The following is a 22,181-nucleotide window of genomic DNA, read 5'->3' as shown; positions in this document are numbered from 1 at the left end:
ATTGTGATTGGGCAAGCAAGTAGCACATATAAAGTCTGTATCCAAATATTACACATCTTAGCCACTGGGAGACTAAATATCTATTTTCCGTTTCCAGGGTTTCAATGCTGCTTCCAGAACAATCTACCACATGTGTGAATAAGAAAACACAGCCTCTGAGATTGAACCCATGCCTTGGGAAAAGTTTTATTCCTCTCTGTCCAATCTTTCTCATCCATTTGTTCATCTGTTCTTACCTCATCCATCCATTCTCATCCTGTTCACTCACGACCACAAGAAACAATCAGCAGGGGATGGAGCGATGGCTCAGTGGTTAAGAGCACTGCCTGCTCTTCCAGAGGTCCTGAGTTCAATTCCCAGCAACCACATGGTGGCTCACAACCATCTGTAATGAGATCTGGCGCCCTCTTTGGGCGTGCGGGCATACATGGAGGCAGAATGTTGTATACATAATAAATAAATAATAAATCTTTAAAAAAAAAAAAAAAGAAACAATCAGCAGTGTGGTGCCATCTTGCTTCCTACTCCCTGAAGGCGTAAGTCACGAACAAGGCCACACCAGTTTGGAGTTATGATTAATAAGGTGTTATTTATTTAAAGGGGAAAAAACTTACAGATCACCATCCCAGACAACAGCCATCTGCACAACCAGGAAGGGAGTCTAGTCTCCAGCGGAGCAGGAAGTGAAGAGAGCGAGCAGAGGAAATAGCCGCTTTTTTAAAGGGAGAGAGACCACGCCCCAATGGGCTGGTATCACAGCAGCTATTGGTTAGAGGGGCGGAAGGACCTCCCGCAACAACTCCCGGCCATCTTGGCACTTGTTTCTGAGTAGCTATCCTACAAGCCCTCAGCTCCCTGATGCACCCTGGAGGGACTGTGATGTGGGGAAGAGCTGGGGAACTTTGAGGGTGACTACAGCAGACAGGAGAAAGACAGGCTAAGACTAGGCCTGCGTGGACTGGAGAGGAGAGTCCCTTTCTATATTTGATTTAAGGAGTCCCACAGAGTGTCCTGAGAGACCACCACACACAGGAAATGAGGAGTTGAGAATGGCTTTAGCCTGCCTTCCATTAAGTTCCACACTCTAGCCCAAAATCAAAATAACACCACTTGGTTTATTAGAATCTGATCTTAGGGCAATAGTCCATGCGCAATGAAAGTGATGGCTCCTGAGAAAAGGAATGAGGGCAGAGGTAAGGGGTCCTAGGTACCAACTGTTCAGAGAGGAGTCTGCAATTCTGGAAGCTTCAGAGAGATGGCCAACGTCACAGGAGATTCCAGAATAGAAACTAACCCGTATGTTCTTTACTATGTGTGATTAAAGCATGAAGAAGCAAACTGTTGCATGGAGTATCACAACACAAAGCGACCAGCTGCTGTCTACTAAGACACCATGCTCAATTCTGCAGAGTTATGCAGGGAATAAAGCCGGCCCCGGAGCTGGACAATACCTGATCCTTCTCCAACACGCTGAAGTAATTGAAATGATGAAAGAGCTGACTGCTGGTTGACTGGGGTTAGGAGATGGGAGCCAATGGGTATTGGGAACGGATTGACATGCCTAACTGGAGGACCCTAATTAAGACAAAGATGATCTATCTGTTCATGACCTTGGTGTTAATGTTTGGAGAACTCTGCAAACAATACTGTGTGGATCCCGACAAAAAGGGAATATTCATAAAACCACCATTGAGTCTCAAACTACCTCAAAATAAAACATATTTAGAAAGCAACATGATGGGACTTGCATGGCTGTGCAGTCAGTACACAGCTTTCCTGTCTCTCTGTCTCTGTCTCTGTCTCTCTCTCTCTGTGTGTGTGTGTGTGTGTGTGTGTGTGTGTGTGTATCTGCTCAGTGGGACTGGCTGACTGTGCAGAGTGACTACATGCTTTGCCTCATCTAATATTACTTTCATTACAGGAACTCATGTGCACATACAAATTTAATTTCAAAATTCAAAGTTGCCAGAACTTGTCACACATTTCTGAATGCTCTTTTGTGGCGGAAGCACTGGTGATTGCATGCTGTATAATTCCCGTTAACTGCAGACAAATTTACAGAGGTACAAACCCTGCTGACAGCAACACCCACTGCAGGTCACGGTGCCTGCTTCCTTTGGATAATAAGCATTTAACGAACACTGAACCACACAAAAGCTCATTCCAGTTAACACAATTCCATTTGCCCAGGAGGCTGGTGCTGTAAGCCGGAAGAAAGACAACATGTATAAGAGAAAGGAGAAGGATTCCCCAAACAGATGTATACAACATCTTAGGACACGGAAGGGTTTAGCTTGTGAGAAGAGACAAGTGTTAAGAAGCAGAAGCAGGTGTGGACAGGAACAGGGACACTGGTACAAATAGTGCCAGACATGCTTAGGACATATCCTCACCAGATCTTTGGGTTGATACAGTAAATTCTCTTCGTCTTTATTTTTTCCTAAGATTTATTTTTATGTATCTAAGTGTGTGAGAAGGTGTGTGGGTATGGGTATGTATACATGTGTGGGGTTGGTGGTTTTGTGTACGTGTGTGTGTGTACATGTGTGTGTGTGTGTGTGTATGGGAGTGTATATGTATATGGGAGTAGGTGGGTGTCAAAGCAGGCCAGAAGAGGGTATGGGGTCTTCTAGAACTGGAGCTACAGAATGTTGTCTGCCTCCTGACATGGGTGCTGGGAACCAAACTCTGGTCCCCTGTAAGAGCAGCCAAGGTCCTTCCTTGACTGCTGAGCCATTGCTCCAGCCCTGTAAATTTGCTTTTACGATCTTGTCTGTTGATACGTGTTTCCTGGCTTTGAAAATGCACCTTGCAGTATTCCCACCATACAGATGTGTATATCAAGATTTACATCTGAAAAAAACATCCAAGGAATAAATTAACCACTTCAATTTCATGGTATGGTCATACGAATTTCATTAAAAGCAGAACCCAGTAGGAATCCCATGAGAATGTTTCAAGATAATGAAGTGGGAGTAGACAATTCCAGAAGCTTGCTGATATAACCATTAAGGTAGGCTGTACCCCAACCCCCCACTCCAACACAGAGTTGTTTTTACTTTGGCATTCGGCAGTCACCTCTGTCACTTTTTGTAAGTAACTATCCTTGCAAGTTCCCTCTTGCTTAATAATGCTCCACTGTTACATTCTAATGCCATCACTTATACATTGTAACTTTAGCTCTTTATTTATTTCAGACCTGAGATTTAAAATAAGCCCTGGAAAGCCAATATCTCATCTAGGGAGCAACATGTATAAGCCATTATCTTTCTATTCTTATAAATTAATACAGTGATGGCTTCTACAGAGGATACTATATGGCTGTTCAAATTAGATCGTGTCAAACACTGGGCACAAGAGATTAACAGTCGATTTCTTCTTCAAGTGGGTTTCTCCATGACATGTTCATAGGCATAAATGATTGTGCTTTGCCCACAGTTCCCTCCTCATGATGAACTCAAGTGAACTTCTCATAAAAGGCAGCTATGGATATGCAGAGACAAACATATTAATTAGTAGTTCATTTCACCACATCAAAACTAAAGAACTTTAGAAAGCCTGATACCATTGTTCTTCGGTGTTTAAAGACAGTGTGGCGTTTCAGCTTATTTCAAAATGCTATATATCTAATAGGAATACTAATATTAAAATTTTTAAATGGCCCCAAATTACACATTTCCATATTCATGAGCTATAAGGTTCTTTGTTCAGTTATTTTGATTTCTTTCCTTATAAGAAATAAAGTCAAAACAATTGGAGATGCTAGCTCTCGCCTGCAAAGACCCTTCTTGAAAACACTTATTCACATCTCTGACTATAGCTAAATTGATTCTCGGCATTCTAGTTGCTGCTAGGAGTGCTTTCATTGACAGAGGCGGACCAGAGGTGGGGAAATCATTAAAGGCTTTCATTGGGCATCCTGTAACCTGCCTGTGTGTCACCGGCAACAGGGGCTTGGCTCACGATGTCGGGAGGTCCACTGCCTTAGTTATGAGCAGCATGCAAAGTTCCTGCCCACCCAGTCACCCTGGCACCGCAACATGGCATGCCGGCATTTACTGTGCCTCCTGCTTCTCAGTCTGAGCTGTAGGACTGTGGCTGTTCTGCCAAGCGGGCGTCAGGAGAATCGCTCTGTTGTCTGTTTGAATTGAGTGTTGTGAAGCAGGAGGCCAAAGAGAGGGGAAAATCTAATTTGAGAACCGCAGACTGAATCGTTTATCATGTAATGCTCCCCTGGAGTCAGTGTGTCTCTGGAACTGAGAATAAATAATCACTATCCGGTGTTGGGAGGAAACACATCAAAGTGCCTTTGTATCCTCACCTTTGTGGGCAGGCTCACTAAAACTGCACAGCAGTAAAAAGAGTGTTAACTCCTAATTTAGCCTAATTAACTGGGAGACAGATGCTAATGGAATCTGGTATACATACTTGAGGTTACAGAACTGCGGCGGATGGAGCCATGCCCAGCCACAAAGAGTGGGCTCGGTTTGCCAGTCTGGAAATTATATAACTATGAGGCGTGTGCATCTACATCTGTTCTTTCATGGTTCATAGTAAATGTAAGCGAGTTTTATTCTGTTTATAGTTCTATGTATACTGTACATGCTACTCAATTGTTCTGTACATGAATATGCCTTATACATGCACATATGTTTTCTTTGCAAGCAGTGATGGAATTGAGAATATGTAAATGTTTCATGGACTCTTTAATAATGCCCTATGTTGCCAAATGCATCACTCAGGCCTCTATCCCCAGTGATTTTTAACTAGCTGAATGAGACTGTGTATTGTTCCAGGAAAAAAATGTCTTCAAGCCTCCGTAAGAAGCACTTCCATGTGCATCTCAGTGAGGGGGTTCTTGGGCAATCAGGGTTCCCCAAGAGCTGTGGCTATTAGAGTAGACATGAAACACCCACTTAGAAGATTTACAATGTCACCAGAACCAATAGCTGAAAAGTACGAAATTAGCAGAAGTTAGTCCAAGAACACGCACTGGGTCAAAAAGCAAAGACCAAATGTCATCAGGTCTCTGGCTGGAGGCAGGCAGTAAACACAGGGGTCTAGGTGCCAGGTCAATACTCTCTGAGCAGAAGGAGGATGATGGATCAACCACAGCTACAGGAATGACCACCACTAATGTGTGAAGGGCGAGGGTGAGATTTGCAGGAGCAGCCTCCCATTTCCTTTACATTTTCTCAAAGGAGCGGTCGTTATCTCCAGCTGAGAAGTGAGCACCCTAGCAGGAGGTGATAGAAGAACAACAAGTTCCCTAGAGGGTACAGTGCAAACTCAAAAGTCAGGAAACAGGGCATGGAATGGGTGTGAGAACAGAACAAGGAGAGAGAACCGGGCCCACCACTGTGATGCCACAAAGCAGACTCAGAATTTCTTCCAGACAGAGGCAGGCTTGCTTTTACCATAACTGGCAAGGTGAATGCTGCACTAAGCAGAAGTAGCTTGATTTGATTTGTTCTCTGAGAAAAAAAAATAAACAAAGCTTTCCTGAAACTAAACTCAAAATGATCAGCCTCAGAGCCATGAGCTGATGCTCTTTTTGGTGGAGACTGGTATAAGGTAGCTTTACAACAGAGACCAGCTTCCTAGCCTTGTTGGAAATTTAGACTAAGTCATGGGCAGTCTCCAGGGAGAGTCATGTTTTATTTGAGATATCTGCAGATGCCCAGGGGAAGTCATGTAATTGGAATCTTAGAGGTTGACAAAGCAGACATGACTGTAGCTATATGTCTTGTGTCTCTTTGTCTAAGCTTGGTGTCATCAATGACTTGATGACAATGTTAACAAAGAGAAGAGCAGGTGGCAACTCCTCCGCTGAGGTGATATGCACATATCCAGGGCGGGACCCTGTGAAGGACCAAAATGAGAGGGAGTGTTGGAGACCGTGCCACATTGGGCTGTCATGTGTCAGTGACTGCGCCACGTTGGGCTGACATTCAACCACAAGGGGGTGAGGCATGGATATCTGTGGACAACAACACAAGTGGAGTAGTGTGTCCCAAAAGGGAAGAAGGCTCGCCCTCAGCATCACAGTTCCAAAGGAGCCTGGTGGACAGGGATATACTGGGAAAGCCTTGCAGGTACTTTGTGCTAAGAGCAGGAACCACTGGGTAATAGAGGTGGAACCAAGAGTAGGAGGACTGTGGACTGAATCATTTCTCACCTCTCACTTGCCATAGCCATTGCTAATTAAAAAAGAACATAGCTAAGACAGACTTCAGCACCCCACAGGATTAGGACCAAGGATTTCAGCATCCTTTTCTCCATCCTTCAATGCACATTGTTAGGCAGGTATATTTCAGGAGCCATGACACCAGGCCCATCAAAGGTGACACTGGGCAGAAGGCTCAGAGGCTAAGACTGCTTGCTGCTCTTTTAGAGGATCGAGGTTTGGTGTTGAGCAACCAGAGTGGCTCAAAACCCCTGTAACTTCAGTTCCAGGGGATATGATACCCTCTTCTGACCTGCACAGGCCCTGTGCACACACATGCTGCACACACATACACTCATAAAATAAAATGAGTATCTTAGAAAAGCATGATGCAAGTCTCCTAACCAAGTCTCAACCTTGACTTGTCTACAAGCAGTGATGCACTATTGTCTGGTCTGCTTTCCACAAGACTCTAGAAGGTTCTGAGGAAGCAGACAGGCTCAGTGGTGGCAGAGACTCTCAGGCTGCTTTTGCCTGGAATTTCACCTCACGAGCCTCCAGTTTCTAATGGCTTCTCCCGTATAAAACAGTCCCAACCCATTCAGCAATTAGCAGGGCCAAAGGCTCCTCCTGTTGTAAACAACCAATTACTTTTAAATGAAAACACGACTATTAAATTATCTTTCAATAAAGTAAATTGGAGAGACCAGTCGGGTAGCCCTTAGCCACCATTGCTAGCGAGGAAGAAATTGATCCAGCAGAGTCAGATCTTGCAAAGCTTCTCCCATCATTGTCCCCAGAGTATAAAAGCTGGTGGAATGTACAAAATGCTAGTGAGGCATTGGAGAAATAGCCCGAGTGGACTTAACCCACAAGCGAAGGTCAGTTTTGGGCAATGAACTCCATTTTCTTGTGTTTCATGCATGATTAAATGGTAATTACCCAGTAATGGAAAGTGTTTGGCTGATTATAGTGGACATAATTGCAGTACTCAGTGTCCCCATTTTACACGCTATGCTAAGCAGGCAGGACAATGGGCATCTGATGTGATATCTTCCTAGAACCCATGGTTCATCTGCCTGGGGAGGAATTTTGTCCCACACAAAGAGATGGGAAACACATAGGCGACTATGTGACAACCTCTGTTTCCTTTGGGCCCTTGAATCAAAGACAATGGGGACAATGTTCCTCACTCAGTATTTGTATTTTATTGTAGTAGCATTTCATTTGTATTTTAATAAATAAAGCTTGCCTGAAGATCAGAGTGTAAAACAGCCCCACTGGTCTTACAGACGAGGCTGTGGTAACACACACCTTTAACCCCAGGAGCCATGCTAGTTTGCCATAGAAACCAGATGGTACATGCCTTTAATCCCAGTGGTGCACACCTTTAATCCCAGAACTAGAGAGGATTATAAAACGGGAGAATACAGCTCACAGACTCAGTCTCATTCCAAGATTCCTGGAGGCAGAAGCACCATTTTTGGACTGAGGTTGAGGTAAAAGCCAGTGGCTGGCTGCTTTACTTTTCTGGTCTTCAGATTGAACCCCAATATCTTCTCTGGGCTTTTATTAGTCATGCTTCATTTTATTTATTTTATTTTACTTTTTTTATTCCATGCTTTCTCATCCCATCCAATTCTATTTTATTTTGAGACAGGGTCTCCTGTAACTCAGGCAGCCCTCTGGCTCACTAGGTAACTGAGGATGGCCCTGAACTTCCTCATCCTCCTGCTTCCCCCACAAGTGTGACAATCACAGGCACAGGCGTTAACCACCATGGCCCGTTTATACTGCGTGAAGGCTTGAATGCATGACTCCACGAAAGACTTAGCCAAGCGCTCTACCAACGGAGCCCTCCCTTAGCGTTATTTAAGGCAGGTGAAATGGTCATTAATAATAAATTGTTAACAGTCTACTAATGGTAGGATAACTTGTGCTCATTTAAGATTGAGAAACTTTATAAAATGAAAACAGTCTGCAGGTTTTCAACTAGCCTCAACATACTAAACACTGATGAGTAAAACAAGTGTGTAAGAAGCCACATCAAGGGAAAGTCCGACAGAGGCACGCATCCCACGTGAAGAAGAGAATATGTTCCACGGCAGTCAAAGCCAGGGAAACACAACAGGAACTCTGCTAAGGGGCGAAAAACCCTTCCTCACAACCTGCTCGCGGACTGGGTCTTCAGCATGAAATCTGCATATGGGCATTTATTACAAAGGCTTTTGTACAGATGTTTGAGAGAGGCTGAATTCCGCCGTCTGCAGAAGATGGAGTGGCCACATCACATACTGAAGTCCTTTGAATACATTTAATACTGAACATTCTGACCGAGGGGATATGGGAATCCAAGGAAGTTAGTTGTAGTTTGAATTCCGCTCAGAGCAAAGAATATTGAACATATTTTTAAGTGTTTGTATATTTTCTTCAGAGAACTGTTTAGCTCACTATCTCATTTCTTGATTGGATTTTTAAAATATAGTTCTTCATATATTCTTGAGATTAACCCTCTGGTGTGTACTTGCTTAAAAATTTATTCTTGTTCTAAGGGTCAGTTTTTCATGCTGGTGACTATTTACTTGGCTGTGCAGACTGTTTGGAAATTCATATCATTCCATTTGTCAATTCGTGGAACTAATTCCTGTGCTATTTGGGGTCATGTTCAGACAGTGCTTGCATATGCTTGTATCATAAATTTCTAAATTTTTCATATATTTAGCTAAGGTCATTGATGAATTTTGTGTTGGTTTCTATGTGGGCTGAGAGGTACAGGTCTGTTTTTATTGTACTACATGTAGAAATTCAGTATTTCTAGCACCTTTTACTAGGTTATTTTTTCCCCAGGGCATGTTTTTGACACTATTGCCAGAACCTGAATGACTGCAGTTGTGTGAGTCTTCCTTGCTGTTCTGTAATTTTGTCTGCACATCGGTCTAAGCCAGCATCATGCTGTCCAATCACCACAGCTCTGAACTGCATTTGATCAGCTACTGGGCTGTCTCCAGCATTGCTCTTTCTACTAATGACTGACCTAGCTACTTAGTGACTCTTGCCTTTCCATTTAAACTTTAGTATTGATTTTTCTATTTCTGTGGAAAATGCCATTGGAATTTCGGTGGGGTGTGCAATAAATACACAGATCACTTTGAGTGTACCAATTTCAGCAATAGTTACTCTGCCCTTTCATGATTGTTAGAGATCTATCTACTCATCTTCATCTTTCTTCCTTTGCTGTCTTAAAGTTCTCCTTGTAGAAGTCTATCTACCACCCCCGTGGCTACATGGATCATATTTTGTGTTGTTTCAAAAGCTATGGTGATGAGTGGGACTCTTTTCTAGTTTCTTTCTCTGAGTGCTGGTTAGCAGTACATAGGAGGCCTATTGATTCTCCGTGCTGGCTTTAGTGAAAGCGTCTAAGTTACAATTCTTTGTCGTCTTTGGAGTCTCGAGTATAGAATCGTGTTATCTACAATTATGGATAATTTGACTTCTTAATTTTCTACTCATATGTCTTCTGCTTTTTATTTTTATTTAAATAAGACACTGAGCATTATACTGAATAGGAACAGAGAGAGTTGGCAGCCTTGTCTCATTCAGTGTTTCTTCTGTTTAGTATAGTGCCATCAAACTTATCTTTACTTAGGATGGGCTTTGCTGCTTCTGTTGCCAGTTCTTTGGGGCTTTGATCAGAAATGTTTGCTTAAGTTCAGCAAAGGCCTTTTCTGCACCAATTGCAATGATCATTTCTTTCCTTAAGTGTGTACTGCTGCTGAAACATACCACTTTGTACCCGTGTCTCCACCCTTGCATCTTGGGAATGAAATTGGTTTGGTTATGATAGCTGATCTGAATATGCTCTTAAATTGATTTGCAGAACTTTCATTGAGAACTTTTATAGCTATTTACATTAGGTACATTAGTTAATAGGTTACTTCTTTGTGTTGCTGTTACGGCCTTATCCAGTTGTGGCTATTGGGACTATGCTGACAGAGGTCAGGTTTGTCCTTTCTCTTTCTATTCTGTGGAACAGTCTGAGGAGCATTGATGATAGATCCTCTTTAAGGTCACTAGGCAATCCAACTGCTCTTGGGCTTTTCTTTGTGAAAAGACTCTATTTCTGCTTCAATCTCACTGATTTTATTAACCTGCTTCAGTTATTTATAACATCTGGGTTTAATTTAGGTAAGTCCCATGTGTCTAGACATCTATTCACTTAGTCTAGATTGTTCAGAGTTTGAACAGAAGTTTTCAATTTGTGCCACTGAGATCCTCTCAATTTCATTGGAATCTACAGTAACATTCCTGTTTTCAACTCTGCTTTTATTATTATTGTTGTTGTTGTTGTTATCATTATGAATTGTCTTTGACATTTTCTGTCTTTGTTCTCATTATTTTTATTAAACTTTCAGTCTTTTTTTTTTTTTTCAAAGAACCATCTCATTGCTTGATTGACTCTATATATTGTTGTTTGGTCTTCAACTTAATAGCGAGATGGAGACTTCATCTCAATAACAAGATCTAACATCTACTGTTTCCAAGAAACATATTCCATTATTAAAGACATTCACAGGCTGGGAGTCAAAGGATAGAAGACTCTCAAGTAAACAGAAACCAAAAACAAGCCAGTGAAGCAATTTCTGACATATGATAAACTCAACTTCAAACCAAATCTCTCAGAAGGGACAAAGAAGCAATTCATTAAGAAGATATAGCACTTGTAAAAGCATCAGGACTCCTAGGAGTGATTTTTTTTTTACTAGATTATTTGAAGAGGGAAGACCCACACTAAAAGTGGACAGCAGCCCAGATAAGAGAAACTGGACAGAAATCATAGCCTTTGCTACTTCTAGCAACATCCCTTAACCCACTGCAGCTTTATTCCTTGACTGATACTAGAAAAAGCTTATAGGGCGGCCAAGGTACCAAAGACTAGAAGCCCTCCAGGAATCTCCCAGCAATCTGGAACTGCTGCTTCGCACACAGAGCAACTACTACATTCCTGGTCTCTCCAGTGTTAAGACAACCATTGTTGGACTATCTGGGTCATATTGTGACATTGTGGAAGCTACTCCAATTCAATCTCCTGTGAATTTATGATTCATTCTATCTATTCTGTTCCTTTGAAGGACCCAATGAACAGAGTCAAATCCCTGTTTTTCCTTTAGCTTCTACTGGCTCTGCTGTCATGGGTTGGACATGAAATTCTGTCCTAGCTCTCAGTTGCTCAGACATTTTACTCATAGAATTTTCTCTTTCTTATGATCATGCCATTGAGAGAGACTGTCTCCTTCCTCTTTGGATAATGTTCCTGACATATCTTCCACAGTGCAGGTTTAATGGTCATGAATTACTGGAGTTTATGCTAGTTTTTAAATGCTCTTATTTCTCCATCAAATTAAAAAGCTCTCTTTGATAGGTCCTGCAATCTTGGTTGGTAACTATTTGCTTTCAGGGTTTGAATTACATCATCCCATGCTTTCTTGGCTTGGAAGGTAGCTGATGCTTTTAATTGGAAGTTATTCTGATGTTTCCATCTTTATAGGTGAGGTAGTGGTTTTTTTATTTTATGGCTTTTACTGCTGTTTCTTTGCTTTGTATTTTTTATATCTTGACTACAATTTTTGGGGAGAGGTTCTTCTCTTGTCATACTTATTTGGGGTGTTTGGATAGACAATTCTTTCTCCAGATTTGGGGAATTTCATTGAGTAGACTCTTTGTGCCTTTAATATTTGTCTCAGTTCCTTCTTGACCATGCATTCTCAAGTTTGGTGCCTTGATCATATCTCAGAGTTGTTAAACACTGGGAACACATTCACTTATTTGATTCTTGTTTTTGTTTTGCTTTATTTTTTGTTTGTTTTGTTTTTTGAGACAGGGTTTCTCTGTGTAGCTTTGGAACCTATCCTGGAACTCACTCTGTAGACCACACTGGCCTTGAACTCACAGAGATCCACCTGCCTCTGCCTCCCAAATGCTGGGATTAAAGGTATGTGCCACCACCATCTGCCCTACACATTTGATGCTTATGAGTGCTAAGTGTAGTCAAACCCTGTATTGTTTCTTCTTGATGCTTTGCATAATGTTTATTGCTTGAGTCAAAGAGACTTTTGTTTCCAAGGTTCTATTTGCTTTTTTTTTTAAAGTACCAATTTTTGTTGTTGTTGAATTTCCTTTCAGGTTTCTGACTTCTCCATCTATCATTCTGAGATTCTTGGGCATTTTGCCGACTTCTTCCTTTGTTACTGACCTTCCTCTCTAGGCCCTGGATTCAATCGATCTTCTCTCCAGAAAGCTTTTGGAGACTTGCACCTGATCATTTCCCTGTGTTGAGATCCTTGACGGCAGTAACTGACGAGTTCAGGTTTTTTAAAAGAGTCATTGTGTCATGACATTTACGTTGTGTGTTTCTGTGTTGTGACTTGTGTGTCTGTTGGTCTGGATAGCTCCTCTGTTTTATTTGAAGATTACAACCAGGGACACAAAGCAAGGAGAATCTAACTGATTTTGGAAGTGACTTTTCCCTCTGTCCCCTGCCAGAAACATGGCTGAATTTGTGTCTATGTCCTACCTCTTCCTATGCATTGCAGAGTTCAGGTGTGTTTCTACACCTGCTGTAGATTTCTGATGTTCCCCCTCTTTGTCTCTCTTTGGAATTGAGATTTTGCTTTCTGTTTTCTTTTTGACTGTCTTCGTAGTCTCACAAAGAGGCAGCTTCCAGCCTGCCATATTATCCACAGGTCCTACATCACTTTCTAAGACTGCAGTAAAAGCATCTATCTCATTCCATGCCTGGCTCTTAAGTATATACTGCTGCTTGACACTGAGTTCTGTCTCTCTGTATGTCTCGCCTGTGTCTTGTGTCTCCCGTGCCTATTTGAGCTCCTGGTTGGTTGATTTTTTTTTTGGTTGGTTGATTTTTATTTTCTTGTGTGTCTGAGCTCTCCTCTCTATGCCCTGCCCTCTTTGGCTACCTCCGCTCTCCTTGTGGACACTACTTCTGTATGCCACGTGATCCCATGCTATTCCTGCCTTCCAGTATTATCCCGACCCTGCTGTGATACGTCTAGTCCTGGCAATCACAGTGTTCTCTTCAGGTCATTAGGGACTAAAGCAGCCTTGAACTTGGCAACATTCTTTGCCATTCTAAACCAACAAAGCCACAAGCCATAGAGACAGAGGGTCCTAATCCTCTTACTGCAGGCTAAGAAAGAAGACCAAATTTCCCACGTCACAGATATTCCATGTTTTTATATCCTAATTTTTCCTTTCTGTGAACTTCAAGATGATCTTACAGAAACTCATCAAGAGAAAGTCTGATGCTAGGTGTGGAAGCACCAGCAACCCCAACACGGGGAGGCAGAAACGGGGAGATGACTTATTCTAGGCTTGTCAGAACTCCATCGTTTAGCCAGGGAGTGATGGATAAGTGAACTCAAGTTCCTTCCACAGTGGACTCCTCCTACTTCTTCCAAGAAGTGTGATACCCAGCCTTGAAGAGATGTGTAGGAAGCTTAACTGTGGGGTGCAATGAGGAAGATGCCCTGTGAGAGTGGGCTTTGTGATGCGCAGCTGCAGCTCTGCCACACTGGGCAAACTTACAATGGGAAGACCGTCAGGGATGTTCAGGGGTTGGGGGTGGCGCAAGAAGGGGTAGAGTAGAGGTATCGGTCTGACTGTGTTAGCAGGGTCCTCTCCAGGAACAGAATTGATAGAGTGGATTACACATTCAAGGGGGATTGGATTAGAGCAACTTCCACAATATCCCAATATGGCCTGGATATTCCAACAATGGCTGTCCTGCACTGGAGAGACCAGCAATGCTGCTAAAGGATGTCTTAGCAGCATCCAAATTTGGGCAGCTATGAATGCAGCTGCTGGAAACTTCCATGTGGAGGTGTTGCACGGACATTACATTTTCAGTGCAGTTTGATAAAGAACATAGTCCTCAGTCACATCGTTAGGGGTCCTTTCAGTCGTAATTCAGTAGGAGCTAATGTATTATTGACTTCAAGCCTTAGCCCGAGGAAGGATGCGGACACTTGGAAAGTAGAGGTAGAAACCCAGTATAAATAAGCCTTGTCAGCAAGTGCCTGAGGCCCCATCCAGACTCAAAATCAAGTCAGGGAACCCAGAGTTAATGCCAGGTTCAGGAGAACCCCAGACACAAGCCCCATTTTCCCATAATGATGTCACTGACATCCGCCTTCTACTACTGCCTAGATAGTTGCGGTCCAGGTGAAAGCTTTTAAGCCGTTCTTCCCCCTCCAGCATCCCTCCTTGGTAATATACACAGTTCCCTAGCCAACCGTACTCCTGACAGTGATGGATCGAGGACTTACCACCATAAAATACATCCACTGACGTTTGAGAAAAGCAGCTCTGTGACCTCCTGCCACTACATCTCCTGCGGAGGCACCTAGGAATCCTCTGCAAGGTTAGTCACATGACTGCCTGCCATACCATTCTTCCTTAGGAGCAGAGGGAGGCACACACACACACAGTGATGTAGAGAGGATTCTCACCCAGCAGGACTGACAGGGCTCACTACTGCCATCCGGTCACACTCTTTGCTCTCATCTGAGTTTTTCTTTCTCTCCTTGGGTCTTCACGTACAGAGACTCCAAGTTCACACAAAATCCATACTATGTTAGCAATGCTTTTCTTGTGCGCATTTGTTCTTTGTCATAGGGAGACCTTGGTGTTGAACTCAGCTACAGATGAGACTAGAAATCTCTCCCCTCCATGAAAAAGCAAGGAAAGAAATCTCTTCCCCTTTCCAAGTCTCAATTTAAGCTAAGCAAACATTGCTTAATCTCATAGGAACAGAGTCCCGTGCCCTGGCAAGCCCTGGCGTTGAAGGGAGAAACCCATATTTGCACCTACTGGAAAACTGGATGGAGAAGCCAGACTTGCTGATGAAAAAGTCACTGTCAAATTGCAGGGTGAGGGAGTTGAAGGTGCTGTGGATATCCTCAGGCAGGGCCGAGCCGCTCCACTCCTTCAGCAAGATGTTGCTGTCCACGGGGCCGTCCCAGACCTTGAGGATGTCGTGAGCAGTCTCGGTGTCAAACACGATGAAGTGGAGACTGCAAGAGAGAGCAGAGCTTCTGTGTTCAGGGAGCATCCCACTTGCCCTCCACTGAGGGCTTCACCCTAGACACAAGCGTGTACGGACCACCAGCCATTTCACACTCCCATCAAACGTGTTCTAACACATCTGACAAAGAAGAATGGGGGTCCGGGCATCTCAGAACATAGCACAGTCCAAAGGCGTCAGTCCTGCTGTGCAGAGCTGTGGTATAGGCTAAACTGACGTCTAGAGACTGAACATCTCATTCCAAGACTGCTGGATTTTTTTTTTCCATTCAAAAATTTCCGCTTCCTCTCCTCCTTCCATTCCCCTTCTTACTCCTCCACCCACCCTCCTCCCTCCCCCTCCAGTCTTAAGAGAGGGCAGGGTACCCTGCCCTGTGGGAAGTTCAAGGCCCTTACCCCCTCCATCCAGGCCTAGCTGGACTGGGACTGAAGGAGCATGTGATCAAACCGGAATCTTTGAATGTGGCTGACAATGGGGGCTGACTGAGAAGCCATTGATAATGGTGCTGGGATTTGTTTCTACTGCATCTACTGGCTTTTTAGGATTCTAGTCTGTTTGGATGTTTTTTATAATTTTAGCCAGAGCCACCACACCCCTAACCAGTTTGGGTCATCGGCTTCTTCTTATCAATGCTATTGTTAATATACCACTGGGTGGCAGCACACACCCCGGGAGAAAGACTTGGAATACAGCCCGGTAGCTTGGTCTGTTCTCCAGTCGTTCTGCAAATTTTATCTCCAGAGTCAGCACACTGTTCGAGACAGCACCACCACGACAGAAATGCCCAATATGAATTCTCTTCTTTATAGCATTTTATCCACTCCTACTAGACTTACAGGTGTTTCCCAGAACCATCTTTACACCCGGGGAGGCTCACGAGGATGATGGGCAGATAGAAGAATTTAACTAAAAGGCCAGTAAAAGCCATTTTCCTCTAAGTTCTTTATAGGTTTTCATTTACTGCTTATTGCTCGTGGATCTTGCCACAGAATCAATGACTGCACCTGACCTACGTGAATTTCAGCGCATCATTTCCCACACATTACGTGTAGAAAGGATTGGCACATCTCACCTGGGTAGAGCATAAAATGCGGAGTGCACGTTTAGACATTCAGAATAGTGTATGTAAATAATTTATCCCACTTGTTTCAACTCTCTCTCTCTTTTTTTTTTTTTTTTTTTTTTTTTTTTTTGTTTTTCGAGACAGGGTTTCTCTGTGGTTTTGGAGCCTGTCCTGGAACTAGCTCTTAAAGACCAGGCTGGTCTCGAACTCACAGAGATCCGCCTGCCTCTGCCTCCTGAGTGCTGGGATTAAAGGCGTGCACCACCACTGCCCGGTTGTTTCAACTCTTTTTAAAAATAAAATTTTATGGGTCCATTCATATATCCCCTGCACACTACCAGCCAATCACCTGCTTGTCCTAATACCCCCCACTGTGTGTTGTGATATTCTCATTTAGACTTTCAGCATCTCCATCTGTGCTAGCGTGTGAGATCCCTGAGTACCTGGATCCCCTCTATGTGTTTAATGCGGAGCTTGAAGATGGAACCATGTAGACTGTATGTACCTGTGGTATTCCCAGTTTAATTTTACACTTGGGATCATGAGTCTCCAAGGTGAAAAGTAGAGTCTGTTAATTTATTTCAATTTATTTTATTTTTCATTTATGTGAGCATGCATGTGTATGTGTGTATATTTCCATGATCTCCAGCTCTCTCTCTCTCTCTCTCTCAGTGACCCTTTTCTCTTCAACTGTCATTGCATCTTCCTTTTATGCTCTTATCCTCTTCCTGGGTCATTTTTCCAGGATGTTTTCCCAGATTTTTTATCTGTCCCAAGGAATGAACTTGGTGTTTCCCTAGACAAATGGCCCTCACTCAAGAGCCCTGTCATAAAAAGCAGATTGAAATGTTCTGGGCTTACTTGCTGCCTGACAGAAAGACACTCCAACCCAGACAGGACAAGAGAGACCAAAGTCATTAATACAACCATTATTCTCTTAAAAGTCTACATGAGGCATAGTACTGACAACGTTGATAATGTTCTGTCTGTAATGTTCATACTGTGTAAGCCTGCTAAGCAACTCCTTCAACCACACCACCCAGGACAATCTCCCATGGACAATCAGGAACATAAAAACCAAGAGAGCTTTCTGAATGGCGGCAGAAGGGCAGTCAAGGCTAAGGCACAGTGTCCCCATGTTGTGATCCAGAGTGAAGTCCTTGGTGTCCTTTACTTGTATTCACACCTTGTCACCTTTATTGTATACATCCCTGCCATGCTCAGCACTGGAATACACTCAGTAACTCAGAGAAATATTAGCCTGTGACTCAAATAGGACCAAGGTCACTCCAGTGACCTTTAATGAAATTCAGACCAGGTAGGCACACCATAATGCTAAAACTGAAAACAGAAGCTGCTGCAAAACCCTCCAGGGGAATTTAGAAGAATAACTGGGGATAGGGAAGTATGGAGGGTGGGGCCGGCAACATATACTCTGTACTTTACTATAGCAGTATAACACAGTACTTTGTACAGTGGATATGCACCAAGGAATATGAAAGTTACAATCTCTTCCAGAACAAATATCCCCCGATAGACATCCTAACACATTCTCTCACCGTTCTTGACAAAACACCACCCAAGAATGGTCTGAATTTCAAAGGAGGCCCAGCTACAACTATCTCAGAGAATGCAACCATCCTTTTCTCGCTTCCATATGCAGCTGCTCATGAATATTTGCAGTGTGGAAACTATCCCTGCTTAAAAGTCAGAGCATGAATGCATGGTGACGCTTTCACCTGCAGTAGGACAAGCTGTACACTTGTGCTCACTGGTAATTTCCAGGTAGAAAATGTAGGCTATTTGGACGGTGTCCCCAGTGAAATCATTAAGGCTTATTAAACTCCCTGCAAATGTGAAAACCAAGATCAGGTTATTTTCTTTTTGTAAGTATGGTAAAATTAAAATAAAAACACTACAATGTCTACTTTTAGTTATTTTTCAAGCAACCATTTTCAAAAGTCAGGCCTATATTCTGAAATGGGTTACTTCATCAGAGTTATAGGGAGGTGAGTTGAATGTCAACTGAGTAAATTATTCACAAATACACCTCTCTCTTAGCGTCTTTATTATTTAATTTCTTTGCATTAAAAGACGTGTTGATAAAATTGGTAATGCTTACTGTCAGGGTAGATGTAGATTAAGAGTTTTCTAGAATGGTACAGAGGTATACATGATTGCCTCTAGACAGATACCTACTACATGTCAAAGTTAGATTATGATAGAGAAGCTGTACATTTGTGGGCTGGGGAGACAGTCAGTGACATGTTGACATGCTAACATGACCTGGGCTTGATTCTCAGAGACACCAAAATAGGCTGGGGATGATGGTGCACATTTACCATCTCAGCACTAGGGAGGCAGAGAAGCAGTTTCCTGGGGGAACTCTAGCCAGACAGCCTATCCCAATGGTTGAGTGCTGGCCAGTGAGAGACACTGATTCACAAAACCCAAAACAAAACAAAGCAAAAAAAGGGGGTGAAAGACACTAAAGTTAATGCCTGGCCTCTGCACATGCCAGTTCCCTTGCCACCACAAACACACACACACACACACAAATAAAAATACAATAAAATTTATATATTTATTAATATTACATAACATCCTTTTTGATTCCATCTCTCTTCTCTTATTAATATTTAATGGAGGCTTAGAGTCACCTGCAAGCTTGACCCAACACCTGCTCTCATTCATGGGGAGACATTGCCCCTTTTCATTCAGAATAACAAACCACCCAGGAAATTCTGAGAAAAGTACACTTTGAAGTCTTTCAAAGAGACAGAATTCTGTTTACATGGAGTCATTCGCAATGGTGGATGTTTTCTATTCCTTCGAGTTAGTGGAATGATCTCTGTCTCATTCCAGCCAATCACCACTCGTGGAATTAATATTTACATTTATGTCATACGGTGGACAAGTGACTTTATTGACTTTGCTGCTCAAATTCACCTTGGTGGTCTATTACACCAATCATTATCTCGACTAAAGGATGCATTAAAATTTAAGTGATCTCTAAGGTAGTCTCTTGGTATTCTGTATGCTTTTGTTAGTGGCCAGAATAATGGGTTTCATGGTAGCGTTTTTCTATATGTATAGAAGGTATCTTCATGACATTCACTCACTGTCCTTCCTCCCATTCAGCATTTCCCTTTCTATTGCTTAGGAGTCTCCCTTCTACACTTCTCTCTCTCTCTCTCTCTCTCTCTCTCTCTCTCTCTCTCCCCTTTTCTCCTTCCTTCCCTTCCCCATCAGTTTTAAGTTCACTTTCTTTCCCCTCTTACACAATGAAGATCTAGTGTGAGGTCAGCCACATGGAGCTATAGTCAAGAAGAACTTACATCACGATTAATTCCCTTCCGTGCTATGTGATGATCTTGGGCAGACAACCCATCAGAACTTTAAAAATACTGCTCTCTGTGAGCTTAAGAAACTCACCACCAACTCTCGATTACAACATAAAGTTTTGGTTTAAATGCCTCCCTGTTTTCTTCGGCTTTTCATGATTTCATTTCTTCAGTCTAACTTTAGGTTGGCATCCTCCTTTCTACCTTCTCCTAGAACTGCAGGTCAGTTCCTGTCTGTCTGTCTGTCTGTCTGCTTGTATCCTTTGTTTCTCTTTCACTAACAAGGCAAGAGATTGGGTTTATCTCTTCACACTGGAACCTTGGCTGGTCTCACAGGCCTGCCCTGGCACATGGCTTACTGGCTAAGTCAAGCAGAAAATAGAATTTTTCCTTTATTGCTGCCAAGACTCCTCCATCATGATTCATTCTACAGGAACAAAACCCAAGGAGGGTCTCTGGCCTTCTTAGACCAGCCCTCTGATGATGAATATCTGAGGATGGCCATGGATGTGAGCTTCCATGCAAAGCCATCAAAGTCCATCAAAGCCCATCAAAGTCCAGGTGCACATTAGACACACGCAGACAGCCCACAGAATTGCCACTCAGTGCCGAGGGTACCGTGTTCACAGCAGAGCTTGCTGACACATGCAGCCCCTTCTCATTATTATAGACAGCTGGACACTCAACTACAAAAGCCTAGAAAAGCACACCAGGAACAGTTTAGCCACAGATGAACGCTTTCTTGTTGAGCTCCCAGACTTTAATCAGACAGTCTGTGCCCTATTGCTGCTCTTGCAAAAACACTGGCCAGACCTCTCACTGTTCCATGACTGATAGCACACAGCAAATACCTGATGGTCTTTCCAGGATCAGCCTCTATGGTCCAAGTGCAGTGCAGGTTGTTGTCATAGGGGGCGGGGTAGCCGGGAGACAGTATGCGCCCTGATGTGGCTGCATGGATCAAACCTCCACATTCCGCTGCAAAAGACACAGAGGGGAGGCTTACTGGTGTGTTTGAGCTTCTACTTAGCTAGTTTTGTCTGGGCTTCTTTTTAGTTTCGCAAACAAACCCTAGCATGCCTGTATTAATTCATATAAGAGGACTCAGTCACCTGTCCATCTTATCTTTTATTACTTTCCAACATAAATCCGCACCGGTAACCAGTATCTCTAGGGCTATGACAGGTGAGAATGCAAACATTGGCACTCTCTGACCCGACTTCTAGTGATAACCCTGCAGTCAACACTCCCCAGTACTGGCTGTCTGTCCTTCATTTCTAGCATGTGTATACACACATCTTGGGAATGGCTATAGAAGACTATTCCAGGCCACAATGCTGCACCCATGCTACTGCCCAGAAGTAAGTCTAATAAACTCATTGACTTGTAAGCATTAACTGTGTTAGAATTGACCTTCTTGGAGTCTTAGAAGGGGTAGATGCTGCTATGTCTCCTTTGGGGATGCAACCTGCCTATATACAAACACAATGATTGATCCGTGAGATCCCTGCCCCTTTCCAAGAACAAGTCCCAAGCCAGACGGAGCATGCTCTCTTTGGCCTGGCTCGTGACAGGAGTCTGACCCAGCTTTCCCAACTCACCTACACAGGAAGGCATAGGCTTGTCCCACACCCTCCGGTCCCCACTCAGGCATGTCAGAGTATTGCTGCCATGCATTGCATAGCCTGGGTTGCAGCTGTAGAGAACCACAGTGTCTGTGAAGTGGCCGTCGTCTCGGATTCTGTAGCCATAGTTTGGAATGCCCGGGTCCTCACATTTTACCAGGTCAAAGCCTAGAGCAAGAAAGGGACAGGTGAATCAACTCAAGAGAGAACACATCAGTCTTTAAACTGGGCTCTTTGAAGTGTTGGAAGGAAAAGACATGGTGTACTTTCAAAGGAGAAAGGAATTGTGGGTCTTTAAGGTCTATCTGCAAATGGCTTGTGTTATTAAGAGAATACGTCACTCCTCTTTCTGCCTATTCTCTGCCTCACAGAGCTCTGTGTTTTTACTGTCCTGTCCATACCTCTGGTCAGAAAGTTGCTTTCGCTAGCTCAAAATTCCCTACACTCATAGCCTTTGCATCTAGTTCCTGTTCAGCTCAGACCTCCAGGAGAGAGGTATGACATGCTGTCATGGAGGAAGCTCACAGCAAGAGTTCACAGCAGTCTGAATCACAACATCCATCTCCTGACAGCTTCCCCTCCTCCAAGATATCAGGTATCATGGGAGTTTACAAAGCTGCTTTTGGGAAATAGCTTGGGGAAAAGTCCATTGGTTAAGTGCCTGCCAGGGAAGCGCAAGACTAGTCTGGATCCTCAGTAGCTACATAAAAAGGCTGTCAGGGCAGAAGGTAGAAACAGGAGCATCCCTGGAGCTTGATAGCCAATCACGGAGCTCCAGGTTCAGTGACAGACCTTGTCTCAGAAAATAAGATGGGGAACAACTGAGGAAGACACCCATCCTCAACCACCCATCTTCATACACACCCAGGATGGCTGCATAACC

At 43.4% G+C, this 22,181-nt stretch overlaps 1 protein-coding gene across 1 annotated transcript in view; it reads right to left on the bottom strand.

The window, feature by feature from the left end:
- The window catches only part of Csmd1 (CUB and Sushi multiple domains 1), a 1,119,426-nt gene that overhangs the window by 179,835 nt on the left and 917,410 nt on the right, over window positions 1-22,181 (bottom strand). Inside the window, exons 25-27 of the mRNA XM_050136505.1 lie at window positions 21,275-21,466; window positions 20,525-20,651; window positions 15,053-15,255 (exon numbers count right to left, since the gene is read on the bottom strand). Of these exons, the coding sequence (XP_049992462.1) occupies window positions 15,053-15,255; window positions 20,525-20,651; window positions 21,275-21,466 (522 nt within the window). The remainder of the gene's footprint in view (window positions 1-15,052; window positions 15,256-20,524; window positions 20,652-21,274; window positions 21,467-22,181) is intronic.

The sequence above is a fragment of the Alexandromys fortis genome, unplaced genomic scaffold, assembly GCF_014885135.2.
Source record: "Alexandromys fortis isolate MF-2015 unplaced genomic scaffold, M_Fortis_MF-2015_v1.1 scaffold_3, whole genome shotgun sequence".
Classification (NCBI taxonomy): domain Eukaryota; kingdom Metazoa; phylum Chordata; class Mammalia; order Rodentia; family Cricetidae; genus Alexandromys; species Alexandromys fortis.
This window is presented reverse-complemented; position numbering and strand designations above follow the sequence as displayed.